Source organism: Rhinopithecus bieti, unplaced genomic scaffold, assembly GCF_001698545.2.
Source record: "Rhinopithecus bieti isolate Rb0 unplaced genomic scaffold, ASM169854v2 scaffold_78620, whole genome shotgun sequence".
In the NCBI taxonomy this organism is placed as follows: domain Eukaryota; kingdom Metazoa; phylum Chordata; class Mammalia; order Primates; family Cercopithecidae; genus Rhinopithecus; species Rhinopithecus bieti.
Genome location: NW_016829908.1, coordinates 1,190,132 through 1,209,253, shown reverse-complemented (window position 1 = coordinate 1,209,253; position 19,122 = coordinate 1,190,132). Strand labels below are relative to the sequence as shown.

Here is a 19,122-nt window from a genome sequence, read left to right as displayed (position 1 = left end):
AAACGCCTTTTTTTTTTTTTTTTTTTTTTTGAGACGGAGTTTTGCTCTTGTTGCCCAGGCTGGAGTGCAATGGCGCGATCTCGGCTCACAGTAACCTCTGCCTCCCGAGTTCAAACCATTCTCCTGCCTCAGCCTCTGGAGTAGCTGGGATTACAGGCATGTGCCACCACGCCCGGCTAATTTTGTATTTTTGGTAGAGACGGGGTTTCTGCACGTTGTCAGGCTGGTCTCAAACTCTGGACCTCAGGTGATCCACCTGCCTCGGCCTCCCAAAGTAGTGGGATTACAGGTGTGAGCCACCGCGCCCAGCCAATACAAGATAATACCTAAGTATACACTCTATTGAGAGTAATCAAATTGTGTCACCCAGGGAGGTTCTATGAAGCTACACTTTATAAACTATGTAAAATATAATTCAAAATAAAATATTAAGTTGATAAACACCTCATAAGTTAGTACCTAATGCTATAAAAGTAAGCATCCAAAGATTTCTAAAAAAATATATAGAGGTAAACATCAGGTGACAGACATCAAATATTATAATACAAATGTGAAAAACTGAAAACCTCTACCATATTTTTATAAGCCAATATAGCACAAAAGGCCTCATGATGCTTAAAACATTATGATTTTCATTTCCTAAAATGCAATTGCTCCTCATTCACTAACACTCATTTAAAATAGTGGCATTTGGGGGGAGGGAAGGGGGGATGGTTAATGAGTACAAAAAAAAAAAATAATTGAATGAATACGACCTAGTATTTGCTAGAACAGAGTGACTATTGTCAAATTGCAATTTCACTGCACATTTTAAAATAACTAAGAGTATAATTGGATTGATTTTAACACATGATAAATGGTTGAGGGGATGGAAACCCCATTTACCCTTATATGATTACTATGTATTACATGCCTGTACCAAAATGTCTCATGTAACCCATAAATATATATACCTACTATGTACCCACAAAAATTAAAAATAAATACATAAGAGAGTGGCACTGTATTATGATACACCCCCTGGAAAAAAGCTAGCATCCACTGCCTTATACTGAGTTAATTTCACACTACACAAAAAATAAACTAGCCCTGGGAGCCATTTAGACTGATTCATTAGAAAAGAAGTTGATTGAGTATCTTTTTAATAAACTATTTCAACTAGGAAAAGTAATCCACAAAACTCTTGTTTATTTGGAGGCTGTCCATTTGTCTTTAGGCTGTACTCACCATGAGAATGAAAGTGTCCATGTCCGTGAGCATGATCATGGCTATGTGCAGCACCATGTTTCACTTCATGGGTATGGCAATGATCGACATGGCCATGTGCCTGATCTAGAGCACCATTAAAGAGGGAATGACTGTGTCCATGGCCTAGAAGACAAAGTGTTAGGACAGAAGGTATGTAAAAATATATAAATGGTTACAATTATACTGACATTAGTACAAAGAATAAGCTCTAAACTCAGATCAATTCAATAAACATTTACTCGTAAAAAGTGCTATAGATTTATTAAAATAATCCTAAGTTCCTGCTACGGAGTACCATAAGGTAATGAAAGCATAGAGGAAAGTAACAGACATTACTGGAAATGAAAATAAGTACTGACTGGAAGTATACAGATATATCCAAAGAGGTCAGATAATGTTATTCATTCATTTGAGAAATATTTATTTGTAACATTTTATATTATAGGAATCATTCCAGGCACTGGAGATGAGGCAGTAAACAACAAAGACAAAATTCATGGCCTAAAGTTTTCAAAGTACTCTTACATACACTAACAAAGATTAACAAGACATATGCAAATGCTCACATTAAGGCAGACACAAGAAAGTTGCTGCATTTGGTAACAGAATCAGTAAAATTACATTAAAGCAGGTAGAAAAAGCTAAATGCAAAAGAATGCAGAATCCTCTCTCCACAGCATACCTAAAAACAACTAAACCACCGAGAAGCATCTTATACACGCTATTCTAAAGGATAGAAAAAGAGTGGATGCTATCCAAGTCTTTTATCACTTTTACAAAAATTCTAAATACCAGTAAATTAAATCCAGCACTGCACCATATGAAAAAATCATGACTATCAGGATCTCCAAGACATATTTACATAGTACATTTCATAAACACACACTCTTTTTTTTTTTTTTTAGACAGAGTCTTGCTCTGCCAGTCAGGTTGCAGTGCAGTGGCACGATCTCGGCTCACTGCAACCTCCGCCTCCTGGGCTCAAGCGACTCTCCCATCTCAACCTCCTGAGTGGCTAAGACTACAGGCATGTGCCACCATGCCTAGTTTTTTTTTTTTTTAAGATGGAGTCTCGCTCTGTCGCCTAGCATGCCTGGCTAATTTTGTATTTTTCTGTAGAGATGGGGTTTTGCCATATCGCCCAGGCTGGTCTCAAACTCCTGGATTCAAGTGATCCACCTGCCTTGGCCTCCCAAAGTGCTGGGATTATAGGTGTAAGCCACTGTGCCCAGCCCACACAAAACATTTTGACAAGTAGATTTGTTTTGTGGTTTTCCGATATTTGTTCATCTTATATAAATGATATCACACTAAAAAGATAAGTTACTGCGGTCTGGTGGGATCCATGATAACAAGCACAGCTCTGAGAAGGCACTGAGATGGAGGGGCATAAAGAAGTGAAAGGGATATTTCAGGAAGATATTCATATAGTCTGTTGACATATTACTTTTGTTATCAGAAATCAATATAGTTTAACTTAAATTAACAATTCTCTCAAGTAAATAATTATGACAGAAACCTAGTAGAAAATGAAGAAACAAAGCGTTCTAACCATCATACCAGAGCCATGAGAATGTCCATGACCTCCATGTTTGAAAACAAATATTCCTATTAGGTTTACCACAAACCCAAGAATGGAAACAAGTAGCAGTCTCTCATGGTGGACATCCGGAGGGGCTAATGCTCTCTAGAAAACAAACAAATGGCATTGATATTATTTCTGATTGATCAACTAACAAAATCATAAGACAATATTAAACACTTTCAGTTATTTTTGGAATTAAAAGCACTAAAAAAACCTCCCAAAACAGTTCATAGAAATAAAACCAGTGCTCACATACTGTAGAAAAAGTAACAATTACTATTTTACAATAAATATAAATGTTTAAAAGCATAAATATTTCGTCCAAAACTTGTTCTTATTTGGTATCTTAAAATGCTGCCTTTCATGGCTCACGCCTGTAATCCCAGCACTTTGGGAGGCTGAGGCAGGCGGATCACCTGAGGTCAGGAGTTCAAGACCAACCTGACCAACATGGTGAAACCCCATCTCTACTAAAAAAAAAAAAAAATTAGCTGGGCATGGTGGTGGGTGCCTGTAATCCAACCTACTCGGGAGGCTGAGGCAGGAGAATCGCTTAGACCCAGGAGGCGGAGGTTGCAGTAAGCCAAGATCATGCCACTACACTCCAGCCTGGGCAACAGAGCAAGATTCCATCTCAAAAAAAAAAAAAAAAACTTTTTTTCCTTTAAGTTCCCTAATTTTTACATTTTCTTCCTTTTTAAAAAAAATACACCAAATGTTAAAGATTCACTGGCAAAACTCTCAGGTTGTAATTTCTTTAGAAATACTTCCCTATTGGCCTAACTATCCAGATTGTACCTCTACATTTCATAGTGTTAACACTTCATCCATAACTTGTAAAGCATTATCATTTAATTGTTTTCAATTCCAAGAAGATTCATATATATTTAATTTTCCAACTATTTTGCAAGTTCCTCTTGTATGCACATAATATCTAATCCAAGATTGTTCACGATATTTAATAATAGTCAGAAAAAGCTCTGTTATATATCTTTAATTAATAAACATTTTCATTACAGAAATGTAATTTATTGACTTTAATCATTATCTACTATACCTCAACTCCTTCTGAGAAAATAAAAAAAGCAGTGAAGATCAAAAATAGGCCATTGACAAAGCCAGCCAGAACTTCCGCTCTAACATACCTAAAGAGGAACAAAGTCAATAACTTAATTCTTGTTATTTCTTAAAAATTAAATCATAAAATTACATACATTCAGAGATTCCAAACCATATTATATGGTTATAAGTGGTTAGCAAAGTCCTAGTGTTTATAGTACAGTGCATTTTATTTTATGTACAGTAGAAATGAGGAAATGAATTATTATGAATTGTTTAAAAGCAGAATGCCACAAAACACAGATTTTTACAAGCCAATCAAAAGATCTTCTTAAGAGTAAGTAGTTTTAGAAAGACCTTTCACAGAAATTTAAATCTCAAGTTGTTACTGGAGAAGGAAAACAGAACCAGACAAGTGGACAAACAAAGAAGGATTAACAGATAAAAGTAAAACAAAGGGTCTGGTAAAAGGGGTTTTTTAAACTTATTAATTTCTCTTTTTCTAAGAACTCCTTATGCTTTCTGCTTTGTACCTTTTAGCTTTCAAATCTTTGGAAAGTAGAGCTTTGATCTGAAGGAAAATAAAATTATTTCTGATTTATCCCAGAGACAACTTGAGATTTATATTTCTAACACTTTTTCTAAGATTAACAAATTTAGCATAAACTTTCAATTACCTATTTTTAGAACCAATTTTAGCTTCACATAATTCTAATTAAACTATTTTTAAAATACCTGTCTTTTGTTCCATGGAGTTCTGAAGCTTTCTGCTTCCTACCTGTGTGAAGCATTGGGGAAAGATTTTATTTTTCCATATGGTATATTTGGCTTAGTTAAAGTAATCAGGAACAACTTTAACTTAGCATTTTTACATGTTCAAACATCATTCAAAGGATGCTAACAGCAGTTAACCACTTTGGTCCTTAAACAATATAATGAGAGCATCAAAACTCATGCTTTTCCTAGGTTTCTATGTTAACTTCTAGGTAATACAATTTTACTATAAAATATTTTAAAGAGAATTCCTGAAAATGTATTCTATTAAGTTATGTTGGAGTTTGTCCTGTCAAGTGCATTCCAACAGAGCATGTATTTCTATCCCAGAAATAATGCATATTTCTATCTTCTAACACATTCAAATAACATATTACTTGTCAAAACTTTTTTTTTTTTTTTCTGGAGAAAAGTTCATTAAATTCAAATAATTTGCAGCCAGCATTCCATAACCTACACTTAGGAATTTATGTAATAAATCAGCAGGGTTACTATCCAAAAGTAAAAAGTATTTTCTTTTAATCTACCTTTGTAGTCCCATAACTAATGCTTGACTGAAAGTCTTTTGTGCTTGAGTTCTACCAGATTTCAAGATCAAAGGCAAGAATGTTTTTCAGGCACCTTTTTGTTTCTAATTCCTAGCTTAGTAGGTGTACTCCCTAAGTTCAGATAAACTGTTGGAGTGATTTAATTAGCTTGAGTTTAAGATATATTTGTTAAACTTGGTTGTAGGTTCAAAACAAAAACGCATGAAAACTAAACACGCTTGCCTTTACAAATAACTGTGCTTACTTAAGAGATTGAGAAGGTCTTAGAATGAGAACATGTAATTCATGAATGTGCTGTTGCCTAATTAAGTATGGTTAGTGTTTAGATTCTTGAGCCTGGAAGAAAAATAGAAAAGATTTAAGTATAGGTACATATGGATATACGCACATATGTACGTATCTATCTACCTACTGGATGTATATTACTTTTATGCTGGCTTTGCTCTTTAAAAAATAAGAGTGTGGCAAGACACAAAGATGACTTTTATTTAAAGAAATACTTAAGAGTCCTTCCTTGCTCTCATATTCCCCAACTCTTCTATTGCAGAGTCAGTCCGCTACTGCGGTTATCCTGAATTGGGAGGGTTTTATGAGAATTCAACTCCATGCTTAACATGAATTAATCAGTGTCATTTTGATATACTGCCACCAGTGGTTTACAAATGACGCTACTTATTACTATACCAATTATTCATAGTGTCAAATATTGTACCAGCTTTTATTCTTTAATCTTTCCCAAAAGAAAACACACACAACATACACATATGCACACACACACACAAACACACACAGAAGGAGAGGACAGGATTAAATTAAAAGTGGAAAGAATATTATTCTCTTATATCAACTAGCTAAAGCTGAATATTAAAATCTGCTATGGTACTGAAGGTATTCAAAGCTATTCCTAAAAACCATTTTAGAGCAGGAGACAATACATTCTAAATTGGAAACAAAAGAAACTCTAAGCATTAAAGAACTGAGAATTTTTAATAGTCAGCTACTGTTTATTCAGAAAGACTGTTGAATAAGCTATTCTAATTAGATTTCTGATATATAATATAGATTACTAATTTTCCAACAAAAATTATAACTTTGGATACAATCTTTCTTTAATAATATAAAATATACTTAAGAATCTTTTAGTTACCACTGTTTAAATTATTTGCAAATCACCAATATCATGCCATAAAAAGTGTTCTTATCTGAGCTGTCAAGCTGTTTGAATTTATAGATACACAGGATCTACTGCTCTATATTATAAAATGCACAATTAGTATTTTTTGGCTCACTTTTTCTAATTAAACAAATAACCATATCCCTTGGTTATAACTAAAATCAGCAAGTTCTGCCACAGAACTTCACATCTCCTTTTTAGCCATTGTCACAATATAAAGCTATTATTATATTTTTACTAAACTGTTTCCCCGAGAGACAAGTTCCTGCAAGGCAGGAGGCATGTCTTTACATTATTAGATCATTTTTACATCATTAGAACTAGAAAAGTATTTGACTCATATGAACTCTCAATAAATATCTAAAGAGAACAAGAACAAGAACATGTGAAAGAAACAGTGTGTGCTTGCTAAAGGAAAGAAGCAAAGCCAGGGAGAAAGAGGGAGTAGTGAGGACTAAGAGAGTGCATGTAAGAAGATGGATGTAAAAAGGACAGAGAGAGAGTGAGAGAAACTGCACAGGAAAGGGAGAGCTCAGGGAAGGGGAATCAGTGAAGGAAGGAAAGAGAGACTTGGAAAGGGAGACAAACAAGAAACAGAGTTAAAGAAGTTAACAGAAGAGGAGGAGCAGAGACAGAGCCTAAGAGATAAAGGGTTGAAAGGTAGAGGAAAAGAGCAGAAGAAAAGAAAGAGTAAGACAGGAAAGGTATAGGGGGACAGAAGAAGGAAGAGAGAAAAAAAGATCATGAGCACAAGCCCAAGTACAAGAGGCAAAGAACAAGAGAAGGAAAAGGGAGTTCAGGAGAAGATAAGAGAGAGTAAGAGGATGAGGACGGGAACAAGAGTGAGAGAAAGAAAATATGAGAGACAGATGAAGAAGGAAGAGAATGTAAAAGAGCACTCGCAGGGGAAAGGAAGAGAAGAGGAGGAAAAGAACAGAGGGGAAGAATCAGTAAGAAAGAAGAGAGAAGGAATAGAAAAGACAAAAGGGTGGGGAAGAGAAAGAAACAGAGTATGCATCCTGAGCTCTGCTTACACGTATATACAGTTACGTTGCAAAATACTCTATGAACTCAAAAAAGGAAACACTTAGTGTAATCAAATAATGAAAAAATCCATTGCTTCCTCCAATCAGAGGTGGCGGAAATCAAATTATGCCTCTAAGATGATCCAATGTAGTCCCTTCAGCATAAAGATACTCTACAAATATTTGATTAATTGTCCAAATCAGCAAGCATATAAGAACTGTTACATAAAAGCAGAGCTAAAGAGGATAATATAAAACCATATTAGAAAATGATTTTAAATAAATCAACAGCAAAGTACCCATTAAAAAAGAAAAAAGCAAAAGCAAAAAAAAATGCCTATTTTCATATATTAAAACTTTCTTCTTCAGAAAAAAGTTGAGAAATTCCTCTATGTGGTAGCAATCTCAACAAATTACTGTATATTCCAATTACATACTGTTTAAAAACTCATCCATGAAGTTATGAAACCAGTTACCATTGGGGAAGTAGGAACTCAAAGACGCCTGAGTGGGGACTTCAGAGATTCAAAAGTTACACGTGTGTTCAATTTTTAACAAGTCACTGAGCTTAAGATTAGTGTTTTTTTGTGTATATCTTATACTTCAATAAAAAGGAGTTTTTTCTTAAAGTCTTACCCGTAAGAGAAAGCATCATTATCTCTCCATTTTGAAATAACAGAAGCTGCCAGTCCAGCCAAAATGGCAGTGCTATCGAAAAACATGTGAAAAGAGTCGGAAATCAAGCCTAAGCTGGAAAAGAACAAACACATTGACAAATTACAATAAAAACCAAATAGTAGGCATCCTTCTCTGAAAGTCTAAGATTCAGCTTTTGTTCATCAGGAATTAACCATCTAAAACAACAATTTAAATATGCTATATAGATAGCTATTGAGGATAAGTTTCAAATATCTAAAAAGTAAACCCTCATACCTCCTGCACAAGGAAAAGCCCAGCTGCTGTGAGAGAGGCAGAAACAAAACCATCTGCTGCTGAGTGAGGGGTAGGAATGTGACCACCCCTTGGTCACTTGCAAAGGTCAGCTGCCACTGAAAGAGTGGTAGGAAAAAAAAGCCATCTACTACTGGGACGAGGCTGATACCTACTTGCACCCAGGATCTTACAACGCAAAGGTCTGCTATTGTTGAGTATCCTGCTCCTCCCTTTTGATACCAGGCTGAGGACAGTGGGGACAGGCTGAGAGACAGGGAGAGCTGCAGGATCATTAATACTCATCCTGACACTCAGGTGCACAGGTTTGCCTGACTAGGGATACAACAAGAGAACCGAGTCCTACCCTCCCCACCAAGCCTTGAATAAAGTATAGGGAATGGTAAACTACCAGTGAGAGCACAAAGAGATATGTGCAGAACTTGCTAAAAGCTGAGAGTGGAGCAAGAACCCAGAAAAAATCCTCCAGTACTCCAAATGCAATACTAATCACAAAGTACTAGGAACCACTGAAAAATGTAAAGGCTGTGATTTGTTGAAATCAGCAACAACAAAACACAAAACCCAGCTCAAACCCAGTTCAACTATTGACCAGATAGTTTCAAAACTCCCATATTAATGGCCAGGCAGAAAAATAGGTGTGCCTATTTCCAGACATATACAGTCTCTATTATTCTTTTAAACAATGTCCAGCACTCAATGACAAAATCAAGAAAAAATAAAAAGAGACTCATTGTTAAGAGTTACAACAGTCAACAGAACCAGAAATGGCCCAGATGTTGGAACTACTAGATAGGACTTTAAAACAAATACAATTAATATGTCAAAGGATGTGGTATAAAATCAGAGAAAATTCATTAACAAATGAAGAATTTCCGCAGATAAAAACTATAAAATAATATAATGGAAATGATAATTTTTTGTAAAATTACAATATGGAGTAATAATAGTCATGGGCTTCTGAGCAGACTGGACACAGAAAGAATCAGTTAGGTCAAAAGAAGTTATACAAAGTGCAACACAAAGAGAAAAGGGAGTGAAAACAAACATACAAACTTTCCCAAACTAGTCTGGAAATATTGAGCATACTAAAATATATGTATTTAGAGTCTCGGGAACTGAAAAGAAAAAAAGAAAGGAAAAGCATTTAAAAAGAAAATGTCTGAGAGTTTTCTGAAATTCATAAAAGAAAATAAATCACAGATCCAAGAAGCTTAATGAATCCCAAGCAAGGAAAAAAACCCTAAACACTTCACAAATCACTAAACACCAAAGAGAAAGAAAAAATCTTAGAAAACCAGAGGGGAAAAAAGAGAAAATTAAATTAGAAAATAAAATACAATTTATAGCATGTTTTCTTCAGAAACTATTCAAGCCAGAATGCAATGGAGCAACATCTTTAAATTATTGAAAGACCAAAAAAAAAAAAATGCTGTCAACAACCTAAGGTATGACAATAATAGCACACAGAATGGAATAAAAAAATCAAAGTGTATTAAATAAGGTTCTTATCAGATACATGAAATGACATATTATTTGTGATAATTTAAAGATTAATATTATACATACTAAAGCACCTACTAAGAAAAGCCACCAAAAGAAGGGCAGGAAATCCTCTACCAACACAAAGCAGACGTTCTGCTACCACTGAGGATGGAGCAGGAAAGTTGTTTCCATCCAGGACCATACACATACACAGAGTAGAGTTTGGCTTCACAGGAGGAGTAAAAATGTTGACAAAAATCATACTCCTGAGGTTTAGGCTTACAGAATCTACCAAAGACAGAGGTTTTGGGTCAAAGTCAACAAATACCCCTCTGCCTTCACCATAAACTGGGTACTGAGTAACAAGGAAGAGCAGGCTATAGCTTGGGTAGGGGTAAGAGCATAAAGAAAAGAGCTTCTATGGCATAGGCACCATACAGGGACTACTAAAAGCACAAACTCTAACCAACTGGTGGTCTAACAGACAAGGCATATCTATTTCCGATCATAAATACTATTACCCCAGTATCTACTGTTTTTTACTCATAATGTCTAATATTTGATAAAAAATTTCAAGACACACAAAAAGAGCCAAAAAAAAAAAAAAAAAAAGAAGTCACTACGGAAAAAGCAGTTAACAGAACCAGACCAAGATATTGACCCAGATACTGGAGCTATCATAAACTGTAATTAATATGCTAAAGGATGGATGGAAAAAGTGGATAAAATATATGAACCAATGGGAAATTTGGTAAAGAAGTGGGAAATACAAAAAATAATCAAATGGAAATGCTAGAAACAAAAAACAAGTTATCAGCAATAAAGAATTCTTCCAATTGTCTTATCACAGACTGGACACAGCTGAGGAAAGAAATCCGTGAACTTGAAGTCAATAAAAATTTTCTGAAAGCAATCATCAGTTCAGTCTTTAAAAATAAGCTTCTGAAGTCAGAGTACCTGGGTTCAAATCCCAGCTCCATATTTACTAGTTCTGTGACCAGTAAGTTGCTTAACTTCTTTGTGCCTCGATTTAGCCATTACTTAAACAGAGTAATAGTATAAAAGTGACATAATTGTTATAATAATTGAGTTAATATATGTGAAACATTTACCACAATGCTTGCCACATTAAAACAACACTAATATTCCTGTTACTAATTATTAATAAATTACATTGATTATTATTAACTATTATTAATGCTTACAATACCTGGTGTTCCCAAGCACAACCCATACCTCTTAATATTTGGCTAGATGCTAGAGCTTTCATCAGTTGGAAGTGCTACAAACTAAAAGTCAAAATATTCTTCACACATACAGAAAAGCATGGTTTTAAATTTTCTCATAATTTGGAATAATTATATAATTAGAAACTAAGTCAAAGCACTTTATTTACCAACAAGAAAAAGCACAATAATTTATAAACCTCTGCCAAATCACTACAAAAGATTTTAGAAATCGTCTTAAACTTTTATCATGAACCTTATTTATTCCACTGAAATATATTAGTAAGTTTAAGCGCAGACAGTACTTTAACCATTTCATCTGACATCTAACTCAAAGCAGAATGAGAATTGGTGAATAAATGGAAAAGCAGAATAATAAAACGGATACATGAGAACAAGGTAAGGGGCATGTTATTCATGTAATTCTCTTAGATTTAATATTTTAAGATTTGCCCTTGGATAGGTTACCGAAAATTACACACTTGAACCACAACATCTATGTAACATGGAAAATAATGATTTAACTTTATTTTGAAGTATGAAAGACTCATGTGAAGAATTTCTCTATACTGTGATAAAACCACTAATAAAGACATTGTCTATGATTTTGTTTTCTGAAATCTTTTCCATGAAAAGACTAATATGGCAAAATACTGTTAAAATACGGTTTCAGAAAACTATCTTTCTACTCTGATAAAATGATAGAATTGTGTTCACTTTATGGAATTTTATAACTAAATTTAAAAGTCAATTTTGGGAGCTAAACTAGACTACATATTTAATAGGTTTAGTTTTCCTCCCTAGGTATGGTTTCCTAATGTTTTATTTCTTAATGGAAGTGCTTTATTAGTATATACAGCTTTTATTTGAAATGACTGTAATCAGTTTTAAAAGGCAGGGCATTCATTCTAAATAAATAAAAGCAAACATTTACTGATTTATTGATCTATATTTTACTATCTATTTCACTATATATTCAGTAAAACACTGTCATGGGTTGAATTGTGTTCCTGCCCCCAAATTCATATGTTGAAGTCCTAACCTCTAGTACCTGTGAATGTGACCTTATTAGTAACAGGCTCGATGCAGATATAATTAGTTAATATTAGGTCATTAAGGTGAGCCCTCATCCAGTGTCCTTATAAAAAAGAGAAATTTGGAAGAAGACACATAGATCACCATGCGAAGATAAGGAAGAGATTAGGTGATGCTCCTACAAACCAAAGACTGTCCAAGATTACCAGCAAACCAACTGAAGCTACAGAAAGATCGTGGAACAGATTTTTCTTCAGAGTCCTCATTAGAAATCAACCCTGATGATACTTTGATCTCAGACTTCTAATCTCCAGAATTGTGAGACAATAAATTTCTGTGGTTTAAGCCACCTAGTTTGTGGTGTTTTGTTAGACCAGCCTAGCAAACTAATACACACTCCTTTTTTTTAACAAATTTATTTTATATGTATCCAACATACACCAAACATTGCCGTAATGCAAAAAAAAAAAAAAAAGTAAATTTCTTTTGCATACAATAGCAGTCAAGTTTCTTTTAAAGAGGTGTGGATATAGCACGGCAATTTTAATACTCACCAAAATGAAATTTTATTTAAATTTTAAGTAAACTTAATTAGCATTAAAATGTTATTTTTAGTACTTAATAAATTGTGACTACCTGAAAAACTACTTCCTCTTCTGAGATGGAAGAACATTATGTTCTTTTAAAACACTGCAATATGAGATCTCTTCCCTTAAACCTGATACCATGATTTAAAATTACCTACCTGCAAATACACAAACTCATGGGAAAAACAGTCTACTTTTAGTTCTCTGCTCACCTATCACATGTAAAAATACTGCTTATGAGGGATGTCAATTTTACTGTTCATATTCAATCTTAGAAAATATTTCTGATTATGAATTATATTTAAACTATATGGTATAAATTTCCTTAAAAAATAAAGGTAGCACAGAGAATACCTAAGGTTATATGACTGAAACACCAAAGTAAACCATGATAAAGTAAGCTGGTTGTGAAAATCCATGTACTTGTAGACTCCTCTTCAAACACTGCTAGTTTTTCTAAAATGTATTTACAAACTTTTTAAAATGACTACCTTCTAAAGACATTTTAACATGGAAAACCGACCATGCGCAGTGGCTCATGCCTGTAATCCCAGCACTTTGGGAGGCTAAGGTGGGTGGATCACCTGAGGTCAGGAGTTTGAGACCAGCCTGGCCAACACAGCAAAACTCCCTATCTACTAAAAATAAAAAAATTAGCCAGGAGTGGTGGCGCACACCTGTACTCCCAGCTACTTCGGAGGCTGAGGCAGGAGGATTGCTTGAACTCAGGGGGCGGAGGCTGCAGTGATCCAAGATCGCGCCAGTGCACTCCAGCCTGGGCAACACAGTAAGACTCCGCCTTAAAAAAAAGAAAAAGAAAACATCTTCGTGTATAAAGGAGAAACCTCAATACATGAATACAGAAGCAAAAACAGCACAAATGTCAATAGAATATATGGCAAAAAAAATTTTTGAAAAGAACTTTATTTAGGGTGTATTGGAGGCAAAAACAAAGAAAGCGAGAAAGAGAACCTATAAATTAAGAGCGACTTAAGAGACATATGAGCTAAATACTATGTATGGATCTTGTTTGATTTCTAATCTGTAAAACCAAACATAAAAAGCATTTATGAGACAATGAGGGACTCCTGAATACTCACTAGCTGGATATTAATGAGTCATTAACTTTCATAGGTGATAATGGTTTTCTGTTATGTTAAAGAGGGGGTTTGATTTTATCTTTTAGAGAAGCATAATGAAATAGTTATAGAAGAAATTACATCTTGTATCTGCTTTAAAACACTCCAATAGCGGGACAGGGACAACAGATGAAATAAGATAGACCATGTATTGATAAATGTTAAGGCTGGGTGATGGGTACATGAGGTCCATTAAACTCTCCACTTTTATATAGGTTTAAAACAGCCAATGATAAAAAATGGTTTAAAAGGTCTATTGGTAACTAAGCTAACAGTATATTTCTACTGTTTGTTAAACATGTGTTCAAAATTGAAAATAAGGAATGATCCTAATTCAGAAATCCCTTACCAGGTAGTTTCCACGATGTGGAAAGTCAAAGTCATGGAAAAACATTAACTATCAATTTATTATCAGGAAATTAGAAAATTCTTAGAATCCTGACATTAGCAAAGTCAGTAAACTAAATGAGTTACGGTGAAATAACCCACAACTCCACCACATTCCATTACATAGTCCCTTACTTTAAAAAAAAAAGTCTAAGCAAAATGGAATACTTACCTATATTTTTAAGGTGGAAAATAAAATTATAGGAAAGCAAAAGGCATCACCATAAGCTGGTAAGTAATGCTGCCTTTTGAGAAGGAAAAAGTTGATTTTAAAAGACTAAAATATATGAAAATTTTAATAGAAAACATGTGATTGATAGAACTATTTTCTTCACTAAGGAATTACTTTACAAACATCTGCTATGAAATATTATATTGAAGTAGAACCAAAACAATGTCTGGTATTGTCTTAAACATTTTTTCAACAAATATTTACTTTGTTAACACAAAGACATTAACCTTCAGAGTTACCTGAGTGTCTTCTATGTCTAAGGGAAAAATGGTTGCAAGAGCTTTGGTAAGAAACACTACTGAAATTAAATCTGTTAATAACGAAGTAAAATGTAAGAACATAAAACACAGAAACTATATTGAGATACTAGAAAACAAGTGTGATTGTTTTGGACATCAAACTTAGATAATAGGTGCTGTAGGCTCTGCTGCTCACTTGCAAAGTAAAAAACTCTAGGCCTCAATTTTCCACCTACAGAAGATGATACGTTAGTTTGTCTCTCTCTCTCTCAAGTCCCACTTCCAGAACCTACACTATCTACATATTCCCTTTCTTCCTTAGTAAAAAATCCCGGACTTTCCACAGAATACATGGTTGAGTAGAATAAAGAATATATTTGCAACTAGGCATGACCATGTGATAAAGTTTTAGTGAAAGCATCGTGTATTAGCATCCAGATAAATCTATAAAAAAAAAAAACAACGTGCACACCTTTTACCTCTTCTTCTCTGCATTCCAGACATTATGCTGCCAGGGATGGCTCAAACACTACCCATCTTGGAAATGAAGTTTTATCTTGCTTAAGCAACCATTAATTTAGGTTTTTGTTTTGTTTTGAGACAGAGTATTACTCTGTTACCCAGGCTGCGGGGCAGTGGCACAATCTCGGCTCACTGCAACCTCTGCCTCCCAGGTTCAGGCGATGTTGGTGTCTCAGCCTCCCATGTATCTGAGATTACAGATGTGCAGAGTTTTTCTGTAACTTGAAAACAAACTTAACCCTAGATGATACAAAACCACATTCTTACACTATGTTACCTTGAGATTAGTCAGTTACTCAACAATAAATTAGTAAATGAAAATAAAATACTAGAAGGAAGCGAAAATCACATACAGAATTTCTACCATATTCCTCCCAATTTCTTTCTTTTCTTTTGCTTTTTTTTTTTTTTTTTTGAGACAGAGTCTCGCTCTGTTGCCCAGGCTGGAGTGCAGTGGCCAGATCTCAGCTCACTGCAAGCTCCACCTCCCGGGTTTACGCCATTCTCCTGCTTCAGCCTCCCGAGTAGCTGGGACTACAGGTGCCGGCCACCTCGCCCGGCTAGTTTTTTGTATTTTTTTAGTAGAGATGGGGATTCACTGGGTTAGCCAGGATGGTCTCAATCTCCTGACCTCGTGATCCGCCCATCTCGGCCTCCCAAAGTGCTGGGATTACAGGCTTGAGCCACCGCGCCCGGCCTATTCCTCCCAATTCCTAAGAGTGACAGAATGTAATGTAATGTTTTGTCATTGCTGTTTTTCCTTAACAGGGGTAGTTACCATTTTTAGTATAGGTAACGTAATTCCATACATTAATCATTCCCTCATTCTTTCATTTAGCAAATATGCATTAAGCATCCACTATGTTCTATGTACTGAAGTGCCTACATAAGATAGAAAAGATCCCTATGTTGATACAGTTTACATTCTAGTGGGAAGGTGAAGGGTAGCAGATATTTATTGAGGGGGGAAAATATACAACAATTACCTATTCTTCCACTGAAGATACCTACTCATCACCAAAAATAAATCAACTGTAAGTTCTTCCTTTAAAATGAAGGCTCTGAAAAGAACCAGAACAATTTAACATTTGTTAAAATTAGATCAACTGTTTCTATGAACCTTTATTTGTGAAGTGAGTGTTTTATTCATGTTTTAGTCCTCTACAGGAAAAATGAGTTTTGGAAGAAATTTAATCAAGGAATTGAAAAGCTAATTGAACCTACGAGAACACAGATAATCTTCTGGTCATATAAAGAAATTATTGATCAGTCAACAAAAGGAACTAAAAATTTTGGTGTCTAAATAAAAAACACAGAAAGCCAGATTATTAAAAGGCCAGAGAAATGTCTAAATCTGCCCAAATGTCAATAAGAAGAGATCTGTATTAAAAATTAATATTTAAGAATAATTGGTTGTAGATATGGAGATTAACATAAATGGGCATGAGATGACAGATACGTGCTAAATGATCTAAGTACAACACACACTGGAGCTAGATTTCAAATCTAGCTAGAAGACATAACACAATGAAAAGCAGTATAAGCTGTACCAGTAAAGAGGAGCAAGTCACCTAAGGGTAAAAGAACAAGTCATCTACAACCAATGTTTTTGTCATGCACTGATGCATAGTGACTTAAAAAATAACGGTTTTAGTAATCTCCCCAATAGATCTCTACAGATCAGAAGAGTTACTATATACTTAACTTTCCATGAAAGGTGGTTTAGGAACTTCAAGTATGAATCTCTTGAATGAGATATTTCACAGAGTGACTTATGCAATGGAAAGCCATAGTGAAACATTTCAATAGAAACTATCTGTAGCAAAATATGCATATATAAGTTATGATACACTCTTGATACAATCAGCACATATGCCAAAATTATGGCATAATTTAGGAAAAGAAAAATGTAAAATATACTGTAATACGTATTTATGATAAAGTGTGATTATTCAAGTACAAGTGCTTTTAACATCTACAGTATATTAAAGTGTGTTAATATTATGGGATTAAAGAATTAATCTATGATGGGGTATCCTTGAAATAAATACATCTGATTCCCAAAGGATTCAAAATGGTTATTACATATATGAAGATTTCATTGTGCCAATATGCCTTTATACACAACTGTTGACTAAACCAATAACTTTCATAATCTGCTGGTTATTATTTTTTGTAGAACTGAATTGATGGTTGAACTGAAAGAAGCCCACGCATTACATAAAAGTATACATGTCACAAAACCTGGTGAGATTACCTGTCAATGTTGGATCTCAACAGAAGATCAAGGACAGCAATTTTCTCTGAAAATGGGTCTTAAATAACAGAGACTAAGTCTACTTAACAAATAGAAAACAGGTTCTTAATCTAGAGTCCAAGATTTAGTACAGGGAACCCAACAACATCCTGAAGCTTTATGTACAATTCTGAGTATTGGCTTTCTTCAGAGTTTTGAACGAGTATGGGATCTAAAGACAGAATTAGTACACCTAGGAATGTGACAGTCTCATTGTTAGCAGAACAACTTCATAAGACCTTAAGTTACTCAACAGCAAATACCTGAATAATAGTAACTTCACTGCCATAGAGTTACACACTAGATTTTCCTCCTCCTAAGGATGTTTCAAAACAAAAGGAAAACCCTCAAAGGTGCCACCAAAATCCAAGAAATGTTGTTTCTAGAAAACTATATGGGATTTTTACATCGCAGTTAACACTAGAGGAAAATCATGAGACAGTTTCGGCATTAAAGAGAAAAGAGAATGACACATATTTCTCCGGATATCCCTTTATAAAACCTCCCATTCCAAGCCCCAGTAACAAACTAAGTAGAACATCTCAAATATACTCTCAGAATCTTAAGGGTGAAATCCAAATGCCACTCCCCCCTGAGAGAGGCCGCAAACAAGTTTCTCCCAATTCCAACAAAGTGGGTAAAGCTAAGGCCTCCAATTAGAAATGAAGGATTCTGTCCGTCTGCTAAAATAAGGAGGGGGCTTGTCAGTCTTGCCTGATGGAACCGGAGGGGAGGGTGACAACAGAGGTTGCACAGGATAGGCCTCAGATCTTACTCAAGAACTGCAGCCCTATCAGATTGGTGCGGGTATGGGAAAACAACTCAGCAGCAGAGGTAGGTAATGAAGGTAGGACATGAACCTCCTGGTGAGGAGCTACGTGGCATTAAGCAAACAGTGTTTCGTCTCCCTCACACCCTGTTTCCGCCCAAACCATTTTCCCCTTTAGTTACCAGTTGCTCCAGATGCCGTAGAGTAGTTCCACAAAAGCGAAAGAGAGGTTCAGGCACAGGAAGAAAAACAGGTTCCGGGACGTCTTGTCGGACAGGATAGACCTGGGAATGATACACGTGGAAAAGAGCCGGGAGAGTTAAGGAGGTGCCGAGACCCCGAGGCTGGGTACCCCTTTCAAGTTCCTCCCAGTTCACATGCTCCTTTCCTCACAGCTGGGGGTTGACGGGGAGTTTCCGACGCTCCCTCCCTGGACCTCGGGCCATCCTGAGGTCTGGGCCTTCTCCCTTTCTGCCGGACACCCCCTCCCCGCAAACACAGCACCCCGCACCTAAACCAGCCCGAGATCTTGCCGAACAGATTGAACTTGGGTGGTTTGTATTCATCGTCCTTGATGGACAGGGGCAACATCTTCTCTGCCCGGCGAAGAGCCGGGTCTACTCCCCTCTAGAAGTGGCTCCGTGGGGTGATGGCAGTGATAGCAGTGACGCCTCAAACGGGAATCCCCAGCGCTTGTCCGGGGCCGCGCACCGCTGCGAGACACAGACAGACACAGACACACACCCGGGAATTCGCTTACTTCCGGCCCGGGCCGCGCAACGCGTCCTGGGACGGGAAAGGAGGGAGGCCAGTCGCGGGCGGGGCCTGCGCGGCGGAGGGC

The 19,122-nt window shown here is 35.8% G+C and overlaps 1 protein-coding gene across 1 annotated transcript in view; it reads right to left on the bottom strand.

Moving 5' to 3' along the window:
* LOC108524177 (zinc transporter 7) overlaps positions 1-19,059 on the bottom strand; it is a 26,286-nt gene extending 7,227 nt beyond the window's left edge. The window contains exons 1-6 of the mRNA XM_017865164.1: positions 18,793-19,059; positions 18,464-18,565; positions 8,050-8,163; positions 3,891-3,978; positions 2,809-2,935; positions 1,228-1,371 (exon numbers count right to left, since the gene is read on the bottom strand). Coding sequence (XP_017720653.1) covers positions 1,228-1,371; positions 2,809-2,935; positions 3,891-3,978; positions 8,050-8,163; positions 18,464-18,565; positions 18,793-18,872 — 655 coding nt within the window. The 5' untranslated portion in view covers positions 18,873-19,059. The remainder of the gene's footprint in view (positions 1-1,227; positions 1,372-2,808; positions 2,936-3,890; positions 3,979-8,049; positions 8,164-18,463; positions 18,566-18,792) is intronic.
* Positions 19,060-19,122: the final 63 nt, after the last annotated feature.